We start from the raw sequence: 20926 nt of genomic DNA on the forward strand, positions 1-20926 counted from the left end.
CTGTCCAAGAACACGGTCCTTCTCGAGTCACTCTCAAGTACACTACACTATGTATACAAGTGTCTACACCCATTTCAAGAAACGGCACGCTGTCAACAAGACTCATCACCGTGCAAGACTCCGAACGGACTCCGCTGCCTCTCCCCCTCCCCCTACATCCCCAGCCCCTGGGTCAATTTTGAAGCTGGAAAAAGTGACAACCACCCACTACACGGTACAAGCACTCCAGAGATCACCAACACGACCCTCTGAGGGCCCCACAACCGGCCACAACGACGTCTTCTTGTTGCAACTCATCGCTGAAGAACGAACTCAAAAAAAGTTGAAAAAAAAAAACAGTAGAAAAATTTTTTCAAAGTTATTGAACTTCGCGATTTGCATCGAACCGTTGAACAGTTTGAGCAGTTGCTGTTGTTGTTGCTGTTGTGAGTTGTGTCCTTTGCGATCGATCGAGAGAACGAGCTGTGCGATGAGTGCTGAGGTTGCTGAACAGGTGCAGAAACTGTCCGTGAAGGACGGGCAGAGCAATGACAAGAAACAGAAGCAGAAGCAGGGCAAGCAGCCAGGGAAGCAGCTGTTCATGGACCCGGAGCCCGCGTTCATTGCGGAGAGGGGTGCTCTGTTTGATGCATTGCAGGAGCAGTACAAGGAGAAGGTGGCTGCGATGCCTCGCCACACATTGAAGGTCGTGTTGAAGGATGGGGCCGTGAAGGAGGCAACATCGTGGGAAACTACTCCTATGGATGTTGCAAAGGAGATCTCCAAGTCCTTGTCCGACAGACTTTGCATTGCCAAGGTCAATGGGCAATTGTGGGATCTGGAGAGACCTCTGGAGGGTGATGCGAACGAGGAGATCAAGCTGGAGTTGCTAGATTTCGAGTCCGAGGAGGGGAGGAAAGTGTTCTGGCACTCGTCTGCTCACGTGCTGGGCGAGGCCTGTGAGTGTAACTTGGGTGCACATATCTGTCTGGGTCCACCAACGGATGACGGGTTCTTCTACGAGTTCTCCGTCCGGGACAGCATGAAGCCGCTCGGTGAAGGTGAGGAGGAGAGAACCGTCTCGCAGGCGGACTTCCCTAACTTGGAAGCTGTCGCGAAGCAGGTCATCAAGCAGAAGCAGAAGTTCGAGCGGTTGGTCATGTCTAAGGAGGACCTGTTGAAAATGTTCCACTACTCCAAATACAAGAAGTACCTGATCCAGACCAAGATCCCAGATGGAGGTGCCACCACCGTGTACAGATGTGGTAAGCTGATCGATCTATGTGTTGGTCCACATATCCCACACACAGGGAGGATCAAAGCTTTCAAGCTGTTGAAGAACTCGTCCTCGTACTTCTTAGGGGACGCCAACAACGATTCCTTGCAGAGAGTGTACGGTGTCTCCTTCCCAGACAAGAAATTGCTGGACGCACACTTGAAGTTCTTGGCTGAAGCACAGATGAGAGACCACAGAAAGATCGGGAAGGAGCAGGAATTGTTCATGTTCAACGAGATGTCTCCAGGTTGCGCATTCTGGTTACCACATGGTACCAGAATCTACAACACGCTGGTCTCTCTTTTGAGAACAGAGTACCAGAAGAGAGGTTACGAGGAGGTCATCACTCCAAACATGTACAACTCCAAGTTGTGGGAAACCTCAGGTCACTGGGCCAACTACAAGGAGAACATGTTCAGCTTTGAGGTCGAGAAGGAGACCTTCGGGTTGAAGCCCATGAACTGTCCAGGTCACTGTCTGATGTTCAAAGCGAGAGAACGTTCGTACAGAGAACTGCCTTGGAGAGTCGCCGATTTCGGTGTTATCCACAGAAACGAATTCTCCGGTGCTCTGTCTGGTTTGACCCGTGTGAGAAGATTCCAACAAGACGACGCTCACATCTTCTGTAAACATGACCAAATTGAATCCGAGATCGCCAACATCTTCGATTTTTTGAAGTACGTTTACGGCGTGTTCGGTTTCGAGTTCAAGATGGAACTGTCCACGAGACCAGAGAAGTACGTCGGGGAAATCGAAACTTGGGACGCTGCTGAGGCCAGATTGGAGTCCGCTTTGAAGAAGTGGGGTGGGAACTGGGAAGTCAACCCTGGTGACGGTGCCTTCTACGGTCCAAAGATCGATATCATGATCTCGGACGCGCTACGGAGATGGCACCAGTGTGCTACCATTCAGCTGGATTTCCAACTTCCAAACAGATTCGAATTGGAATTCAAAGCTAAGGAAAACGAGGGTAGCGAAAACTACGAAAGACCAGTTATGATCCATCGTGCCATCTTAGGTTCCGTGGAAAGAATGACCGCCATTTTGACCGAGCATTTCGCAGGGAAGTGGCCATTCTGGTTGTCTCCACGCCAGGTGCTCGTCGTCCCAGTCGGGGTCAAGTACCAAGACTACGCTCAAGATGTGCGCGACCAATTGCACGCCGCCGGGTTCTACGCCGATGTCGACATGACCGGTAACACTTTGCAAAAGAAGGTCAGAAACGGTCAAATGCTGAAGTACAACTTCATCTTTATCGTTGGTGAACAGGAAATGAACGAGAAATCTGTCAACATCAGAAACAGAGACATCATGGAGGAGCAAGGTAAGAATGCCACCGTCGCACTGGCCACCGTGATCGAACAGTTGAAGGTTTTGAAGGACGAGAAGAGAATGGATAACAAAATGATCTGAACGAGCACAATATGCCTCTCGCCCTAATGTGTGTCTAATACACCGTACAAATGTAAACTCTCGAAATATTATCTATAATGTCGATAGACTTGTAACGAAGGAAGAAAGAAAGAACGTAAACATCGATTCAAAGAGTATTACATAGTCTTTCCTTTCTTTCCCTACTTCGGTAGAGCACGCCCCGTGAGCGATGTGTAGTAGTTGTTATAAAAATACGGGTGACCGTTATTATCTTAAGAATATATAGATCTAAAAACTTATTCTAATGAATAGTAGAGGGAGAATACGGTTAGCCTCCCTAGTCTTTAGGATGTCTTTCATTTTCTAGTAACTTGTCAAAGTCGTCTTGAGATGGTCGTTCAATCGAGTACGCCTGCTGTCCCTTATCCTCGCTTAGTGGAGACGAGAAAATATCTTCTTCCGCACTGTCGGCACCAGTATCCAGCACTCTGCCGTCCTCATCGAAATTTTCTCGTCTGATTTTACCCCAACTTGAAGACGACGAGAGAGGGTCGTCTGCATCGTTTTCCTTCTTAACATTCCCCTCTCTCACTTTTGACCAAGCATCCCCTGGTGAGTTGAGCATGGCTCCAGAACCTGTTTCAGCTCTTCCATTCTCCTTTGAATGGCCCAACTTGGTCGCAGTTGAATGGAGCCCCATGGGATCTCTCTGGTGCATGAAGGGGGACAATTGGGGCAAGTTGCCCGTGAACTGTTCGAGTTTGACTTTCGGATCCGGGAACACTTTTTCCGGGTGCAAATACGTGGTGTAGAAATACGACGCCCACTTGGAACTCCCGCCGTTTTTCAACAACGCCATCATATCGTATTTCCGCTCCTCTCGAGGGACAACCTTGAGGGCATCTCCAGCGTTCAATTCGTCATCGCCGTAACTGTTCTTGCCCGAAAACTTCCCCTCGGGATCCAATGCGTTCAATTCCCTCTTGTAAGCCCAATCCCCGGCCAGGTACGAGGCAACAAACATGCCAACAATCCCAAACATGAAATTCCGCGGCACCTTGACTCCCTTCACCGACCCAGTGTTGTAGTACCGAATCGCAAACGGCGGCGCAAAAACGGCCCCAAACCCAGCCCATGCAGACGCCGCCTGGTATCGTGCAATTGACGCGTACGAATTGGACAGATCCAGCCTGTCACGAGCATCCAGCACTTTATCCCTCTCGTAAAATTTAAGGGCCGCTTCGTACGCCTCTCTAAACCAGCGGTTATCCAGTTTTTTGGGCAGCACAACGCCCTCCCCTTCTGTACCTCTCTCATCAGACATCAAACTCGAACTGGTGGCCTCAAACAGCGGTAGCCAGACACCTTTTGAAACGGCAGTTGGGAGAGGACCCTGTCAGGAACTGCAACAAGAACTGAAATATCAACATTTTGGAAAAAAATAAATCGAAAGACGTGTTAAGAGACGATCTCAACGACGTTGATTGGAACAAGCGATCTGCTGAGCGTTGAGGGAGTGTTCTGTGTGTGATATAGTGGTACACCTGGTTCCTGATCTTACGCTGCTACTAGAGTAGAGAGGATAGCAAAAAAATGGACTACTTTAGTATAAAGCAGAACTACTACGCGGGTGACTTTGCGCAGGCGTTGACGGAGGTACAGAAATTCAATAAGACAGAGGATGACACGTTACTGTTTTACAAGATGAAATGTGACCTCGCGTTGGGAACGTACTCGAAGGGGGCGTCGCACGGCTCACTGGGCAAGAAATTCGACCTGTACGCCAAATTCTTGCAAGATAGGGACATTTCTGCGTTGGAGAAGTCCATTGCGGTCGACTCATCTTCGCCGTACGAATTGAACCTTTTGGCCTCTGCACAGGCTGTTCTTGGTCAATTGGACGACAGTTTGGAGACATGTGTTGCTGGGATTGACAGCGACGATGTTACCGGTACCACAGAACTACTTTTACTCGGGATCCAGGTCACTTTGCTAAACGGTCAATTCTCCATTGCGCAAACCATGCTTGAAAACTTTATCAGCGGGCAAGAAGGTGAGGTCAGTAGTGAGGACGAGCTGATCATCAACTTGGCGGAATCGTACGTCAAGTTTGCGACCAACGAGGACACCACCAGTTCCAACTTCTACTATTTTGAAGAACTAGCTCAAACGTTCCCCAGCTGGAAAACCCAATTGAGTTTGCTGAATATGCATCTGCAACAGGTCAACATCGAGGAGTCCAGGGGCATTGTCCAGCTCTTGGAATCGGACTACTATGCGGTCGAACAGAAGGAAGCTGCAGCGGTGTACCGGCCACATTTCCTCGCCAGTAAGATTACGTTGGCTATCCTAGAGGGTTCCAGTGATCTGCCGTTGCTGAGAGAGGAACTGATTAAGTTGGACCCTCACCATAGATACGTTGTGAGCCACAAGAACATCAACGCTAAATTTGACGACGTTATAGCTAAATACAAGGCATAGAACGGGCGTGCTCCGTTAACCGACGTATATATTTAGTATCAAAGTGTATATTGTCATCGACGACTTTTACTTTACTTCTTCTACTTCCTTCTTTCTACTATACACGAACTCAGACGCTTAGATATGTATTCGTTTTCATTATTACTACTGTTATTCTTGAATGTGGATGATGATATTATACTAACTATAACCGGTCAAAATCAATTTCATCTTCAACTTTGAATGGCGTAGGCAGCGGAGCGTTGACGTCTTTGGCCTCTCTTACAGTTTCAACGATTGGCACCGGTTCAGCAGGTTTAGTGTCTACGACGATGATGATGCCAGACACGTTTTTTGACTTGCGAACCGGGACAAAGCGGCTGTCCTTATCAAACGTAACGTACTTTGATTGTTGAGGTAGGACACGGGTCATGTTAGGAATTTTGTAGGGCACAGCAGAGTACCTGTTCTTAGAGAATTCTTCTTCCAAAGATACAGGTTTCTGGTCTTCATGCTTCACCGTTTCCTTGTCCTCGTGCTTCTTGACGACCTCTTCCTCAGGCTTCTCTTCTTTATCTTTCTTTGTCTTCTTAGACCTAGCCTTTGCCCTAGCCGTAGTGGACAAAACAGCAGCAGCCACCTTTTCAATTTGCTTACTCTCCTCCACCTCGTACATTTTTGGATAACTGAAAGTATCCTCCTTAGAGAAACAATTCAACTCGAACTTTGGGATCGCTAAATCACTTGCCCGCACAGCAACGACAGCGGTAGGTGTGAAAGACAAAGACAGGAAGTGAGCCAACGGATACCAATACCAGAACTGGGTGAACATTAGCAAGCCCACGACCGATTTAACGTCCAAAGTACCAGTCTCTGGGTTTTCTAGTTGAACTGTGATATTGCGGCCACCAGCGTTCATGATACCTTGGGCGACACACGCACCAAATTTGGTTAGACCTTCTTGGTGTTTGTTAGTAGCAACATTCAAAAAGTTCTCGTTAATTTGGGCGACCTTGGGGTTCAACTTCTCAGTTTGCTGGATCATAATCAAAGCCAGAGAAATCATAGCTGCTTGGCGGACAAAGTCAACAGGATCTTTCGTTAGTGGTTCCAAAACTGAAACAGCAGCATCCAATGCTTTCCCAGCACACGCTATACCCAATGCAAAAGCTGTACCACAACGCACGTGTGGGTTGTGCGACTTGGATAAAAGTTCTACAATTCTTGGAACAGTCGTGTAATCACGTAGCAGAACAAACCCTAGAGAAGTTGCAGCGGCCCTTCGAACGTCATCGTCCGAGTCAGATACTGCAATGTGGAGCAATTTTTTTATCGCGTTGTTGTTCCCCGTGCCAACATATGCCATTGCTATAGTAAATGCACCACCGTAGCGCACAGATGGTTCTTCGCTCTCTAGCATCTTTGATATTATATCATCCGCATGTTCTTGTCTGTTGTAGTTTACCAAGGACAACCCAACAGACAACGATCTGGTGACACTGCCGTGACTGGACTCTAGAGCAAAGGAATACATGTTGTCGATAATCTGTTCGTCTCCAGACCCCAAGTTAGTCAAACCAAGTCCCAATGCAGCTGCTTCACCAGGGGTGCCAAGATCTGTGTATAAAACCTCGGTTAAAACTTCATTGACCTCTTCATTCGCAGTACCCATCGCAGCCAGACCAACACCCAATGAAGCCCCGTGTAATAAAACGTTAGCATCTTCGTCCCCAGCCTTGCTACTATTCTCGGTAAGTTGTGTTTTTAAGTAGTCCAGAATACTGTCACCAAAGCCGGCATATATTAGACCCAAACCATACAGGGAACCACCTTTGATGTAACGAGATGATGCTCCGCTTCCAGGAAGATATGGAGCCATCACTCTGCGGCCGTCCACTAGGTTGCCCTTGTGAATCACACCCAGGGATGCAGTTGCGGTAAACTTGGCCCAGTTTTGGGCTTTCCCTAACCACGACAGATTAGCTTTGATAAACGAGTTATCGGTGGTACCTGCGTGCATGAACCCGTTTGCAACACTCACTGCCGTATGGAATAGAGAGAATTTACCATCCATTGACCCCTTTGTCTTGTTCAGTAGGCCAATGTCTATGTTTTTGTTGTTATACAAAAAAGTGTTTTGGAAATCACTTGTTGGAATACCCGATAAAATCTCTAATACTTTTGAATCGTAATCTTCCTTCATAAGTTCATTGCGTAGAGTGTGCAGAAGGGACTGGGATGCAGAGTTAACCAAGTCAAACGATATCTGGTACAAAAGCTCCGTCTTCTTATCGCTCTTCAACTTCTGGAATAGTTTTATGGCGTATTGGCCATCATTTAGGTTTGCAACTACCTTTGATGCGGTAGAGTAGTCAGTATCCTGCATGGAAATTAGGATGCTGAAAAGCTCTTTTAAGATCTCCACCCGGAATGTAGAGTTGACAACAGTAGTAGAAGCCGCTGTTAAGACATAGTTGATCAGTTTCAACCCGCCGTTTTCCTTGCCCTCATCCAGTACCTCATTTAAAATTTTTGTGGCAATATCCAATCTGTAGCCCTCCAAGGCAATACCCAGTGCCAGCTTGAGTTCAGCGCTCGCAACACATTTGTCCAACATTTTCTCAAAGATTTGGGTCAGTTTGGGGCTTATTTCCTCCGTTGCCTTTCCGAGATATCTTGCGGTAGATGCAGCGATGTACATTTCAATACTCTTCGAAACGATAGTCTCCACAAATTGGCTCTTTTCCTCGATATTGAAGCATTCTTCAGCAGCTAATGCAAATTTAACAGCAGTTTCGTACTCACCCAGATTGTAGTAAACTTTCGACGCGACTAACGCTGCCATCCTGCGGTCCGGAAAAGACAAGTCGTCATATAGGGCCTCGATATCGGGCAAATCATTTGACAGTTCTGGCCAGTCCTGGTCCACTATACCATTTATGGATTCTAGAGCGTAAGACTTGACGGAATCATCTTTCTCCTTCAAAAGAGCCAAAAGAGGGGCTGCGGTCGTTAACGACATCTTTTTACGGCAATTGTCTTCAGGTTTCTTGTCTAGCTCAACGAACCAATCTTCTTATACAAAAGTCCTTCTTGTATATTGAGCGGAAGCCAAGTAGAATCTTTCTCAACCTTCTAACACAGTCAACTTATACCTCTCTTCCACTATCGTTTTGCCACCGCGCAAGTTCCAACACCTTCAATTTTATTTTATTTTATTTTTTTCTCGCTTTAAAATTTCCAAATACTCTTTTTTTCATTTTGGGAAAGAGATCTCGTGATCTATCCACTCAAAATGCGACAGTAGCAGTCAATAACGGCAACAACTCTTTGTATTAGACTCTAACATTCCCAGTAGTATCTTGCCGATGCAAGCATATCTCTATAAAGTTATAAACCAAAAAAATATAATTAATATTAAGTTACTTCATTAGTGCTGAAAGCAAAAAGAGAGATAACCTGAAATTAGAATATTATTCTTACTGCTATCCTGCCTGAAGTCTCCTTTAGCCTGTTGTAAATTTCCTCGATATCACTGGATCTCACTGATGATATATCTGTTATTAGGTACGCGACATCGCCACACGAATCGGCATACTGTTTTTCTATATTGTAAAATTCCAAAGCATCGTTGACTCGCCTTAAAACGTCCGGACTTTTACGGTATACGTATAGCAAACGAACGATATTTGTACCCTCGAGATCTAGCGGCTTGAGTCCAACTTCAGGGAAATTTACTGCCCCGATCGAGTAACCCTCGTTGAGGAACCTGACGATGGAAGTAGAGACCTCAGCTCCAGTAGAAGTTTGAGATTCCTCAGTGGCCCCACCAATATGTGGTGTCAGTATGACATTCGGCAACGCCGACAATTCACTTAACCATCGCCTTAGTTTTGGACTTATAACCTCCTTTGTACCGTTTTTGATCGGCTCGTTTGGGAAAACGTCAAGGGCGGCACCTGCCAGTTTCCCCGATTTGAGGTTTTCCAACAACGGCACCATATCAACGACACTGCCCCTAGAGGTGTTTAGTACGTATGCGCCCTTCTTCATCGCAGCAAATTGTTGATGTGACAATAGGTGCTTTGTATCTGGGGTTGCTGGAACATGAAGAGAGACAAAATCGGACTTTTTCAACAGCTCGTCTAGAGTAGGCACTTGGTAAGCTGTCCCTAACGGTATGATTGTGAGAATATCGTAATACAACACCTTCATACCCATCGCCTCTGCTAAAATTGACAGTTGCGATCCAATATGACCGTACCCGACAATACCCAGTGTTTTGCCTCTAACCTCCCAGTAATTTCCTCTGCCAGGATTCCATATCCCACTATGCAAGGCCGCTGACATGTCACACATCTGCCGAGCCAAACATACGATCTCGGCAAGGGCTAATTCGGCTACCGATCTTGAGTTGGCAAATGGCGAGTGGAAAACTGCAATACCGGAATTAGTTGCGTAGTTTAAATCGACTTGGTTCGTTCCTATGCAGAAACAGCCGATGGAGATTAAATTCTTGGCATGCTTGAGCACTTTAGCAGACAATCTAGTCCTTGATCTGATACCGATTGCATGGACGTTTTTTATTTTCTCAATAAGCTGATCTTCAGGAAGAGTAGAATCGTGGGATTCGATTTGATAGCCCTGTTGCTCTAAGACTGCCACCGCGGAGACGTTGATGCCCTCCAGTAATAGGATTTTCATATCATCGGTAGAAAACGGTTTGACAAGACATTCAGCGGAGGTTTTATGTTCAGTCACTGTACTCGTAAAAGAGTCTGTAAAGCGATTTGAGAAGGACTTCCCAGGCTCGCCAAATTCAACGCCGGTTGGAAATGTAGTGTCAAATATACTCATTGTATTTATTCCACTTAATAGCACCACCCGCTCCACTTTATAGACACTACGTACTACGTTAAAGCAAGGTGACAATACGCAAAGTCGTCTCTACAAACTTCATATTCACCATGCAGAATATAAACATGGAGTCTCGCACTCCAATTGCATCCTTCTATACCTCTCGGAACCCAGTTACACACTTCGCCTGTACGGCGCGGACACACAGTCACTTTCTCACCAAAAATCTGGAAACTGCCCTCTTTTTAGGAAAATGTGGCTTTTCGGTTTTGGGGGGTGCACCACGTGATTTTCCGGTGGAAATGCGCTATCCGCACGGTTTGTTGAGGACGTTGGGCGCGGAAGCAGTATGAATTATTAAATACAGAGAAGCTCATCGACACGGTCCCGGGTAATGTCTGCCGACGTAGCCAGTGAACTCCAGAGGCCTTTCAATTGATCTTTGAGACCAGGGTTTGCTATTGAGGCAAATTTGATTGAATACATGCACCAGGCTATGGCCCCCTCTGTGTTAGCAAGGATCAGCGAGTTCACGCCCCTATTCCAGGCCAGTGTAGCTATGACTTCAATATCAAACTGGGCTTCCTGATGGTTGGCCGCTCCCATCTCTAATCGCTTTAAGAGAGTTTTCACAATCTTTTCCTCCTCTTTAATTACGTCATCAAAGGAATCGGTTTCCAAATATTTGCGGATCCAAGTACAAAGAGTGTTGTCTAACAGCCCATCGTTTGTCACATTGCGTTTAATTATAGCAGATAGGATTTCTTTTTTAAGGTATTGTGGAGTTCCCTCGAATGCCAAGAGGTTATTTACTATCGTGGAATCCACTTCCGGATCGGGTGAAGTTTCAACCAGATGTAGTATCTTGTGCACCTTTTGAGTATCCTTGGAAAATAAGATCAGTTCGAAGAGAACACTGAGAAGGTCCAAATAACACTGTTTCAGTTTCCTTTCATCAGCTTCATTCAGATTGGCTTCCTTTTCATTTCTCCCAAATTCTAGGAGCTCTTCCATATACCTTTTTATCCTCTCTTCAAGTTCATCGACTTCTTTACCATCTACACCTCTGGATGTGAGCATCTTCCCACACGTAAAGCAATTTAGGGTCAAGCATCTATACTTCCAATAAAAATAATGAAACATTTTAGGGAAAGTAAATTCCTTCCCGGGTATCAGATCAACATATTCTGTTGCTATCTCAGAAAACGTTCTGCTTCTTTCAATATCCCCACCGGCATGACATTTAGCTGCAAAGTTGTAAGCGACTGAGGCAAACCATTCAATTTCATCTATGGAAACTGGTTCTGTGTGGGTATCACCTTCTTCACCTCTTGTTGACGTGATATTTTTCTGAAGACGGGACTTCAATACAAAACTTTTCGCTTTCATCAATAAATTCTCAACCCGCAAGAGATAATCATCCAGAACGGTCGGGTCCTTTTTTTCGACTAGTTTGATAATCAACTGAATTGTGTAACGGACCAAGGAGACTGTAGGAACGGTCCAGTTTTGTAAATCAGAGCTCTCCTTGGTGTATGGTGCTTCTTCCAATTTTTCAAACAGTAGATTTATCGCTTCTAGCGTGACATCTTTAAAATTCTTGCAATATGTGATACCTAGAATAAGGGCGTCTATAGTTGTGTTTGTGTTGGAACACTTTATATTCTTCAGGTTAGAAATTGCACCTTGTGTGTCTTGCCGACTAAGTGCCTCTTTGAGCATTAACAGTTGCGTTAACGGGTGGTTTTGTTCCTCTTCTGTCATTTCTTCGAACACTCGACTCACAGACACAAACTCCTCCAAATTGATATAGGCGGCTTGTAATGCCCTCTGTAACTTCCCCTTGTCTGTATAATCCTCGCTTAATATTTTCCTTAAGGCCATTGTGTAAAACATCACGCTTTGTGGATACTCTCCAGATTTATCTAGTTTTTTGCCAGCGTTCCATAACAGGGTGACGATGCAAGAAACTGTGTCTTTGGACAGTTTAGTGGTTAATATCCTTTCGACTAGATCGCAAAACTCGGATAGAGATGACGCGATTTCATCTGCGGTAAGTGTTTTCGATTGAGTGATGATGAAAAACCTGGCCACTATTAATTTTTCCAAGATACTTTTGTCCTTCTCTGGTTCCAACTTATTTGAAAGAATGTAATCCAGGCAGGTTGCCCCCATTTTGATGTTGACTTCAACCAATTCTTTAGCGCACTCTAGTACTTGAGCAAAATTTGGTGCAATATCGACGGAACTGATCATTTTCATCAATACTTCTTCGATCGATTGATCAAGGTTGTCACACCCCTTCTTTTTGTAGTACTTGATGTAAAGAGCAAAAGGCTCGATCTTTTTAGGGTAGGACGTTTCGAGAGCATTCAAATACAGTTCACACTCCTCGCAATTCGCTTCTATGTTGTACTGTTCCACTAGATTGTTAACTAGAAATACAAGCAGGGAAAACTTGATCATGTTATAGTCGACATGATTTTGTAAGTTATCCACGGGGAGCTTCAAAAGGGAGTAAGCTTGTTTAGCAAAATAACTCAGTTTGACGTTACCTCCTCCCTGTGAATCATCTGTAACCTTTTTCGAAGATGATAAAACCGCATTGTACGTTTGTCGGCATATTTCAAGTAGTAAGTTTGCATCCACGGTGGTCAAATTGTTTTCAATATCCATTTTTGTGCTGTACAAAGTAGCCGTTTCGAAGTCCCCTTCTTGTAACGATATCTGAAAATTAAGCAAATAAAATTTGAATTTGAGTTTCTGTATCTCTGTACCTTCCGCCGGTTTCCAATCAAATTGTGATTCCTCCAACACTTTGAAATTTGTGTATGCGTGCTCTTGTGCCTTAGTCAACAGTTCCTTTTTTTTGTCTCTCCCCACGTTAGAAGATTTGTCTGTAAGCGGTTCCTGAATGAAAAACTCGACTACCGTTCTTAGGACAGTAACATAGCACTGGAAGCTCCTAATTCTAGTAAGGGAGCTTCCATCAAGGGAGTCAAAAAGGGATAGCAATATTGCCGCAAACAGTTTACAGCGACATAGCAGCAGTGTCCCCCCACTTAAGTTCTGTTCGCTCTTCAACTCTATGGAGATGGCATTCCAAAGGCTAGAGGAAGCGTTTTCCAATTTGAGCAAACAGTCCTCATCCAATACAACATGGTTGGTTCTGAATGATCTTTCAAACTTTTCAGTAGACAGGTTGTAATGCTTCCAGTTTATTTCCACTGACAAGCAAGTCCTCATTTTTAAGTTTTTCCAGGAATATATTTGGTTTGTAATCCAGTTGGCGGCATCTGCAAATTCGTTTACGGTGGACTTCAAACTTGACGTTATCTCTACCATGTTATTATTTTGAGCCTGCATGAAAGTCTTTAAGCTCCCAGGGGCTTTTGTTTTCTCCTTTCCCTTTCTACAAATTTGCCGCCAATGTACTGTTTATTTACTTTTACGTTTTGTTTTTTTATTAATAATTTTGAGAAAAAGTATCTTGACCCACTATTTCTAGTAAACACAATCAATTTTGTGGGAGAGAGGAGTATCACGCAGTCTCATAAGAGTAACAATACAAAAATAAATGTTCAAACATATACAAATACATATATTAAACGGTACACCACCACAACGATTGAGAAACAGTTACAACGGTGTTCCATTGAGCGGAACATACTTCAAACTGTTGATGTAGGACATGTCATCATCAACGGTGCTTACCATACTATCGAGGTCGTTTCCCCTCTGATGGTGTCCTATCAACAGGTCCAGGTAATGAGAATTACTGTCCTTATTGTGCTCCCCCAGAGCTTCCACACCCCCCTCTTCCTCCTCCTCATCCTGATAAGCGGTGTTTGTGTTCCTCAGTTTTCCCCAACAGGCTTGATAGTGATTTCTGAGTAAGAAGGAGTTACTCGAACCGTTGGATTCCAGCAGTTGCTGTTCACCCAGTGAGTACAGCGACGAAGAGTTCAATCCACCCGCGATCGACGAGCCCAGTTGATTTCTATCTATATTCAACAATTTCATCTTCTCCTTCAGAGTCATGGGTGGTAAGTTTGGTAAATCCGGGAATGACGCCGGTGTAGACTGCCCTGAATTCGCGTACCCGTACGAGACAACATCCTCTGAAGTGACCACGCACCTCGCCGATGGGTGTACAGCACCCTCATGCGGCTCGTACCTCCTCTGACACTTGGTATTGAGCGTCACCGTACTCGACTGCTCCGAAGCGTCATCCATCAGGCCGAAGGAACACTGACCGGCACTCTTCCGATACGGTCTCTTCCCCTCGGCTCCAGTTTCGGCTCCAGTTTTGGTCGTCACGATGACTGTGGTTGGCTGTATCGAGCAACGGGACATGGGTCTCGAGACCCCTATATCCGACGGGTCGATCTCCGGTGGCTGTCTATTTATATCCGTCACTTCGCTGATGTAATTTATCGAAGTTGTAGAGGACGTATCCCTTGAGACAGGTGGGGACGACATGTCGTTTGAATTCACTCTCTTTCAATCTCTACCCGCACCAAGTGAACGGAAAACACCCCGCAACAAGAAGACAAACAAGAGATCGTCCCTGTTTACAGGTGTTATATAACAGCTGCAGCGTACACTCTCTCCATACAAGAGGGAAAAGCCCCAGTAGCGTCGAAATGCCAAGCGAACAACGGACTCGAAACGGACAAGAGATACAGTGCACCCTGCCACCGGACAGGTGCCCAGCCGTGCAGAGAATGTCCGTCGAAGGCGATGTCCGCACGGCTGAGACACCGCCGCTTCCGGAACAATACATGGCGCCATGCGGCCCGTGCTTTCCTCCCGTCCAGCGGCATTTGTCCGCGGACATGTGTTCCCGATCGGGATGACTGTGTTTTTTGGCTGCGGCGACAGGGCCTGGAACTCTTTCGGTGTCAGCAGAGCGGTGTCTGGGTGTGCTCTCCGGGAAGTGGGTTCACCGGTTTTTTTGATTTTGATTTTGTTTGGCTTGGCTCTGTTTGGGTTGGGCGGTTAGAGTTGTTGATCTCGGATAAGACGGCACGCTTCTGTCGCTTTTGGGTGTCTTGAGACGTGAAGGGGTCCGCACAGAGAGAAGAAGCGTACGGAATAAAATGTCGACCAACCAGCTGCTGCTGACGAAGGAGAAGGTGAAGACCAAGACTGCAATCACGTCGGAACAGTCTCAGAAACTGATACAGACGATGCTGACAATGTCCTTCGGGTGTTTGGCGTTTCTGCGAGGGCTGTTCCCTGATGACAGTTTCCTGGATCAAAGGTTTGTGCCGGAGAAAACCGAGAAGAACTACAACAAGGACACTATCTCCCAATCTAACTCGATAAAGATCAAGACGCTTGTCCGTGGGAAGTCAAAGGAGGTGGACCTGCTGCTGGATTGGCTGGAAAAGGGGGTTTTCCAGTCAATCAGATTGAAGTATCTCAAGGCTTTGAGTCTGGGTGTGTTTCTTGATGAGAACAACCCTACGGAACTCTTGGAGAACTATACTTTCTCCTTTGAATACGATGAGGCCAATAACATCTCTTTGCAAATTACCCACGGAGATGAGAAGGAAAAGCCAATATCGCTTCTGGACTCCAGGAGGATGGTTCAACAACTGATGAGAAGATTCATTATTATCACTCAGTCCCTCGAACCACTGCCAGAGAAGAAGTTCTTAAGTATGAGGCTACTATTCAATGAGAACACGGACCCAGAGTACCAACCAAACTTGTTCAGGGACGCTACAAACGATGAAAGAGCCACTATCAAAATTCCATCACAGACGAACCCAGATGTTTTAACCGCTGGAACTTTAAACACAAAACATCACAGAGTCGATTTGAAAGTGTTGTCTAGTCTGGAGGGCAGAAACGAATTGAACCCTGAGGAACAGTCCTTCGATGTAATCGATCCATTTGAACAACTCACAGATACATTCGATCAATGTTCTCTCAAGGCGGGCTCCCAATTGGGGGCCCTAGCAGTCGACGATAGCCAAACTACTAATCATTTGGGTGAACTTCTTAAATCGTCTCAGGGGAGCATTCTCCCCACACAATCCGTCACCAGTGAGAGAGACCCTAACAAAACTTGTGATTGTGCGTTACCTTGTCCACAGGGGGTAACCACAGTAAGGATCTGTAGAGTATGTCGCAAAGCAGTCCACGCACTATGCTATGGGAATCCCAGGGGCACCATTATCGATTCCTGTTTTTCGTGTCTAGACGGCGGGGAACTGTCCCTCCCTCAAACTTACTTCAAGGATTTGATGATGCTGAGGAAATGCTACAAATTTATGACCAAAAGCAGAGGCGTGCTACCAAATACGTTGTCCGCTTTTGTGGAAAAGATAGTATGTCAGAGGGATATCGATGAAGAGGTCAAAGAGAGAATCGCTTTCTGCTTTTCAGTGTTTCTTCAAGACGGTGTACTAGTTTTGCCCGATGTGCGGGCAAAACAGTCAAGGACAAATACAAACGAAATGTTATTCGATATTCCAGGTGTCATTGATCCCAATGGCCATCCGATAGATTCCTCGAAACCTTTATTCGTGGCATTCAAATTTGGAATCCAAATATCCAACGTGTGCTATTCAGATGCTTTTGCCATCTCTAAACAAGAATTGCAACTCTGGCTCCAAGATGTTCAAAATTTAAGACAAAATCTGGCAGAGTCGTTGCCTTCCTCCTGCGACTTACAGGAGTTGAATATTGAAGACAACGATACAGCGATCAAGATCCCCTCTGGGAACAAAAGAAAGCATCTGGACTTACAGCAGTACTTGAAGACAAACGATAGTTCTGTGATCGCGGACACGCTGGATATCAACGAAACGACTCTCGTCGAAAAACCCAAGAAATTCAGAAGAATTAGTGTCTCTAAGAAAACATTAAAGAGCGTATGGTGATCCCTGCTCAGAATAAAGATTGGCTTTACTATATTTTGCATCAGTTTACGAATGTTTATTAACCCAATAACACTCCTTCCCCCCTCCCCCTCTTTATCATTAAATAAAATTATTTTATATACCCTAGCATGTACTTTTAACCCACTGGTCTCAATACCATGATATCAACTAGTTCCATCAAAAGCAAAACTGTCCGTGTCACTGACGTTCGTCAAATCGTTAAGATCCATCGTATCGTTATCTGACGAAACTGAATTAGGTAGGGTGCTTCTATTGACCGTATCATTGTTCACAATGATTCCCTCAGCTTTATTTTCCAACTCAAGTACTTTCTGTCTTTTCTCCTGTATTCTTCGGTCGATCTCTCTTTCATTACGCTGTAATTGAACAACGATATCTTCTAGCCGTCTACACTGGCTTTCACACAATGTATCACCCCGGATAACTATATTCAAATTGGCTGACTCTATAAGCAGCTCTACATCTTCCCTTATTGTCTTTTCCTCGATTCCCAAAGTTCTCGAAAGGTACCCTATTTGGATCTCACAGGATACTTTGAAATAAAAGTAGTATATCTTGGACCTCATTACCAATTGAGCAAACGGCCATGCGTCTACAAGATACGGGCTCTGTAAACACTCCTCTGCTATCTCATTCCCCTGCCACAGGGAGAAAAACTTGTTAAAACTAGTGTTCAGTAGAAGCCTTAGACTTCTTAAACATAGTGGGAAATGCTCGAAAAATGGTACTGCCTCCCTCAGGTATATGAAGTCATTATAGCTTTCCAAGGGGATCGATATAAGGCATGAAATGGTGATCATCAAGTTAATCTCTTTGTCCGTAAGCAAAACGTTCCTGGCCGGTATAGGTGGAGTGTTGAGCAAGTCTGGGTCTATACTTAGCCATTTGAAGAAATACTGGCAACATTTGAAGAACTTCTTCTGCATGTAAAAACTGGCCGCGACCAAAACACGTATTCGTCTACACGCCTCTTGCTCCTTCACAGTTAACTCAGGAAAATTGACAATGTTTTGTATCCTTTGTTCCAACTCTTCCACCCCTTTGAAGTTCTTACACAAGATAAGAAACTTGATGGTTTCCTCCAATTGTCTATAATACCGATCTCTTGTCACACGTTTATTTTGCAGGAAGTACTGAGCTTCACCGAATTTATGAGATATAACTTTACGAAGCAACTGAGCGTCGTAATCTGGGGAAGCATTGTTGCTTGGTACGTGGTGAGGCTTATCGATCTGCAGCCCACTTGCCTCGTTGAGAATATCCCAATGCGGCGTGTCAAAACATTTGATATCCTGGAGGAAATTCATGGCTGCTACCGCACATTGTCTCCGTTCCTCAATGGTACCAACCTCATGCGAGATCAAATAAGCGACTCTTTCAAGGTAGAACAAGCCTTTGTCACTATGCGGCATGGCCTACTGCGTTCGTAATTTTATCAGGGTTTGGTTCAGGTACTTTCTAATGAAGCTGTAATTAACTCGCAAGGAGATTTTTAATATTTTTAGGTGGGAAGCTCAGACTGCCATCCGAGCACACTTAAATGAGGAAAAAGATCCGTGTATACCCTACTGATTGTATCAAGAAAAGCTTCTATCCACAACATATACACATGTATATACAGGGCAGCTGGTAAATCATCGTCAAAAAATCAGTTTTCCTTTCTTCTTTTATTTTCCCCTTCAAAATTCAAAGGATTCTCTCTATCGTTACCGTATACATTGGGACGACAGAAGACAAACAGAATATCATTATATACAAGATCTGGGACGGGGGTTGGCTTTAAACTGTCAAAACACCAGAATTTAATCGAAAAATCTCTTCATGTTTTGTAACCAGGAAACGTACTCAGCGCCCTCTTTGAATTCAGAGTAAGCACTAATAAAGGACGCCAACTCCTCGTTGATCCCTCTGCTTTCCAAGTAAATCTCCAATGTTTCTTGCAGTTCCTCATCTAGGTTAGAAAATGGTGGGCCATGGTACACCGCATCTTTCTTGACTTGAGCCTCGGCGGTGTCGTCTAATGCCAGCTCTGCGGAAGTATATGGCGTGATGCTGTCAACAAAGAAGGACCTGTCTTGCAAGTTCATTAGTAAATCGAAAGACAGAGCAGAACCATCGCTTTCTTTGGCTACAACAACGTTGACATTAGCAAAGTTATCGGCCATGGAATCAAAGTCCTCCTCACCGGCGTCGTCGTCTGCCAAATTTTCTTCCACTGGGGCCTCGTCGAAGGGCAGATTGGCTACCTGTGCCACATCAAAGAATACACGAACAGTTTCGCCATTATCCGTTTTTCTGACAATCTGTGCCTCGTTCTGTCCCTTGTTCTCGACGACATCGAATTTATACTTCGTCAAGTAGTCCTTAAACAATGCGGGCACTTCGTCCGAAAACGACTCAGTCTCCACTTTTATCTCAGATTTAAGGATATCGCTGACGTTTTGTCTTTGCTGGTCCCCTCTTACTTGGGTCGTCAAAAATGTCCTGACAGGGGCGGAAGTAACAGTCAACCTTTTCAAAGATTGAGACACAGCAGTGGTTCTCGTTATAGCGCACACTGGGGTTTTCGTAGCAGCACGGCGTAATACACTCAGAAACATGGTAGCAGTGTGAGTCTAATGAGCGCACGTCGTGTTACAAGTTTGCACCTCTCAGCAATGGCGACAGTCAAAGTCGACGACCAATTTCAATATTCGTAGGAATTTAAATATCAGTTCTATATTTTTTTAGTCTTTGAAACGATATCACAGTATTCCACACGACAGTTGTATGTGATTCATAAAGAATCAAGACAACGCATACCATGCGGCAATGTGATACAATAGTATATTTAGAAAAGATATATCCGTACAGACTCTGGTAATAGACTTCCATTTCCCACCCATTGACGATTAGTAAGCCGAAGATTGGTCAAAATCAGTTACGACACGTCTAACAGTATTTACTGGACGATCCAGTAGAACAACCAAGTCTGTAATTTTCGTCACCAGTTCTTGGAGCGTCCACATGTTGGACTACACTCCACGAGGAGCATGTGTTACCGAACAGACCCTTCGAACATTTCCTGTGCTGGATCTTAGCATAGGCAACGTTTTGTTGGTACCAAATTTGGCCGACTTTACCGTGATCCACAGGACAAGAGTAAGTACCACCACGGGTAATGGTCTTGGCAAATGGGTAGGACAAGCAGCCCCGTAGGATATTGTCGTCAAAATCGTTTCTGAAGCCGCTGCAGGAGTAAGAATAACCCCATCCTAGACTGATTGGCCTTCTGAAAGGGTTCCCCCAACCACAGTGGGAGATGGGGTACCATGGGGACCACCAACAACCTTGTTCAATGGTAACATACTCGTCCCAAGAACACAACCATCCACCAACCACATGCATTACCAAACATCTCTTATGCAATGGGTGGTCTTCCGAGATGGTATCGTTATCACCAACATATTTTTTGGTCAAGTTGGCGTAAACGGACTCGTTACCTCTCAAAACGATGTCAGTGTTAGCAAAATCCTCAAAAACATCGGTGACGTTTACCCCGTCGGCTAAATTTACAATGTCTGAACCGTTGCTGGACACGTGAACTAAACCTTCACCGATGGCCAAATCAGTCTTGTTCTCAACACCTGCACTGCTGCTGTTGAATGATATGTAGTCGACTGCAGCGACTACTTGAACGAAAGAAAGAATGGCTATAAGGCACCACGCTAGGCCTGATCGTTTGGTTAGCGTATTAAACATGTTCAATACACTGTTTAGATGGTATCTTTTGGGAACGGACTGAAAGTAATGATGAAGGGCATGTAAAACATTTATCCGAACACCTTCTCTCTCCTTTCTTATATATTGCAAAGGTACTTGGCCATCTGTTAACAGAAACGCTCATCGTGCACAAACCAAAATGTTGGCGGTAACAGGACTTTCACACATTTCAACTACATATGAGACGGAAACCAAAGAACCCTACTTGTTTGTAGTCAAAGAATGTTCTTCGAGACAGCTTCTACATGAGAAGCTCTTGCCGATGCCCCTTTTGAGTCGAACTTACTCCTGCTAGGGATAA

At 45.0% G+C, this 20926-nt stretch overlaps 11 protein-coding genes across 11 annotated transcripts; 3 read left to right on the forward strand and 8 right to left on the reverse strand.

Annotated features, from left to right (window-relative positions):
* Positions 1 to 469: 469 nt before the first annotated feature.
* On the forward strand, positions 470 to 2668 carry THS1 (threonine--tRNA ligase THS1; the record flags this gene model as incomplete). Its single annotated transcript, XM_022607137.1, has 1 exon — positions 470 to 2668. One exon carries the CDS (start codon positions 470 to 472, stop codon positions 2666 to 2668), a length of 2199 nt encoding a protein of 732 aa, XP_022463763.1.
* Positions 2669 to 2966: 298 nt separating this feature from the next.
* Positions 2967 to 3953, reverse strand: RCI37 (Rci37p; the record flags this gene model as incomplete). The annotated part of the gene is made up of 1 exon (XM_022607138.1): positions 2967 to 3953. One exon carries the CDS (start codon positions 3951 to 3953, stop codon positions 2967 to 2969), a length of 987 nt encoding a protein of 328 aa, XP_022463764.1.
* Positions 3954 to 4222: 269 nt separating this feature from the next.
* Positions 4223 to 5110, forward strand: SEC28 (coatomer subunit epsilon; the record flags this gene model as incomplete). Its single annotated transcript, XM_022607139.1, has 1 exon — positions 4223 to 5110. The coding sequence occupies one exon, from the start codon at positions 4223 to 4225 to the stop codon at positions 5108 to 5110; it is 888 nt and encodes a 295-aa protein (XP_022463765.1).
* Positions 5111 to 5294: 184 nt separating this feature from the next.
* Positions 5295 to 8111, reverse strand: RPN2 (proteasome regulatory particle base subunit RPN2; the record flags this gene model as incomplete). Its single annotated transcript, XM_022607140.1, has 1 exon — positions 5295 to 8111. The coding sequence occupies one exon, from the start codon at positions 8109 to 8111 to the stop codon at positions 5295 to 5297; it is 2817 nt and encodes a 938-aa protein (XP_022463766.1).
* Positions 8112 to 8554: 443 nt separating this feature from the next.
* SER33 (phosphoglycerate dehydrogenase SER33) lies at positions 8555 to 9946 on the reverse strand (the record flags this gene model as incomplete). The annotated part of the gene is made up of 1 exon (XM_022607142.1): positions 8555 to 9946. The coding sequence occupies one exon, from the start codon at positions 9944 to 9946 to the stop codon at positions 8555 to 8557; it is 1392 nt and encodes a 463-aa protein (XP_022463767.1).
* Positions 9947 to 10303: 357 nt separating this feature from the next.
* SPO22 (Spo22p) lies at positions 10304 to 13291 on the reverse strand (the record flags this gene model as incomplete). Its single annotated transcript, XM_022607143.1, has 1 exon — positions 10304 to 13291. The coding sequence occupies one exon, from the start codon at positions 13289 to 13291 to the stop codon at positions 10304 to 10306; it is 2988 nt and encodes a 995-aa protein (XP_022463768.1).
* A 294-nt stretch (positions 13292 to 13585) lies between these two features.
* KNAG0C04210 (uncharacterized protein) lies at positions 13586 to 14428 on the reverse strand (the record flags this gene model as incomplete). Its single annotated transcript, XM_022607144.1, has 1 exon — positions 13586 to 14428. One exon carries the CDS (start codon positions 14426 to 14428, stop codon positions 13586 to 13588), a length of 843 nt encoding a protein of 280 aa, XP_022463769.1.
* A 620-nt stretch (positions 14429 to 15048) lies between these two features.
* On the forward strand, positions 15049 to 16842 carry HOP1 (Hop1p; the record flags this gene model as incomplete). Its single annotated transcript, XM_022607145.1, has 1 exon — positions 15049 to 16842. One exon carries the CDS (start codon positions 15049 to 15051, stop codon positions 16840 to 16842), a length of 1794 nt encoding a protein of 597 aa, XP_022463770.1.
* Positions 16843 to 17006: 164 nt separating this feature from the next.
* On the reverse strand, positions 17007 to 18275 carry PCI8 (Pci8p; the record flags this gene model as incomplete). Its single annotated transcript, XM_022607146.1, has 1 exon — positions 17007 to 18275. The coding sequence occupies one exon, from the start codon at positions 18273 to 18275 to the stop codon at positions 17007 to 17009; it is 1269 nt and encodes a 422-aa protein (XP_022463771.1).
* Positions 18276 to 18665: 390 nt separating this feature from the next.
* MAM33 (Mam33p) lies at positions 18666 to 19463 on the reverse strand (the record flags this gene model as incomplete). The annotated part of the gene is made up of 1 exon (XM_022607147.1): positions 18666 to 19463. The coding sequence occupies one exon, from the start codon at positions 19461 to 19463 to the stop codon at positions 18666 to 18668; it is 798 nt and encodes a 265-aa protein (XP_022463772.1).
* A 331-nt stretch (positions 19464 to 19794) lies between these two features.
* KNAG0C04250 (uncharacterized protein) lies at positions 19795 to 20604 on the reverse strand (the record flags this gene model as incomplete). The annotated part of the gene is made up of 1 exon (XM_022607148.1): positions 19795 to 20604. The coding sequence occupies one exon, from the start codon at positions 20602 to 20604 to the stop codon at positions 19795 to 19797; it is 810 nt and encodes a 269-aa protein (XP_022463773.1).
* Between the last annotated feature and the right edge of the window lie 322 nt (positions 20605 to 20926).

Source organism: Huiozyma naganishii, chromosome 3, assembly GCF_000348985.1.
Source record: "Huiozyma naganishii CBS 8797 chromosome 3, complete genome".
NCBI classification, from domain to species: Eukaryota; Fungi; Ascomycota; class Saccharomycetes; order Saccharomycetales; family Saccharomycetaceae; genus Huiozyma; species Huiozyma naganishii.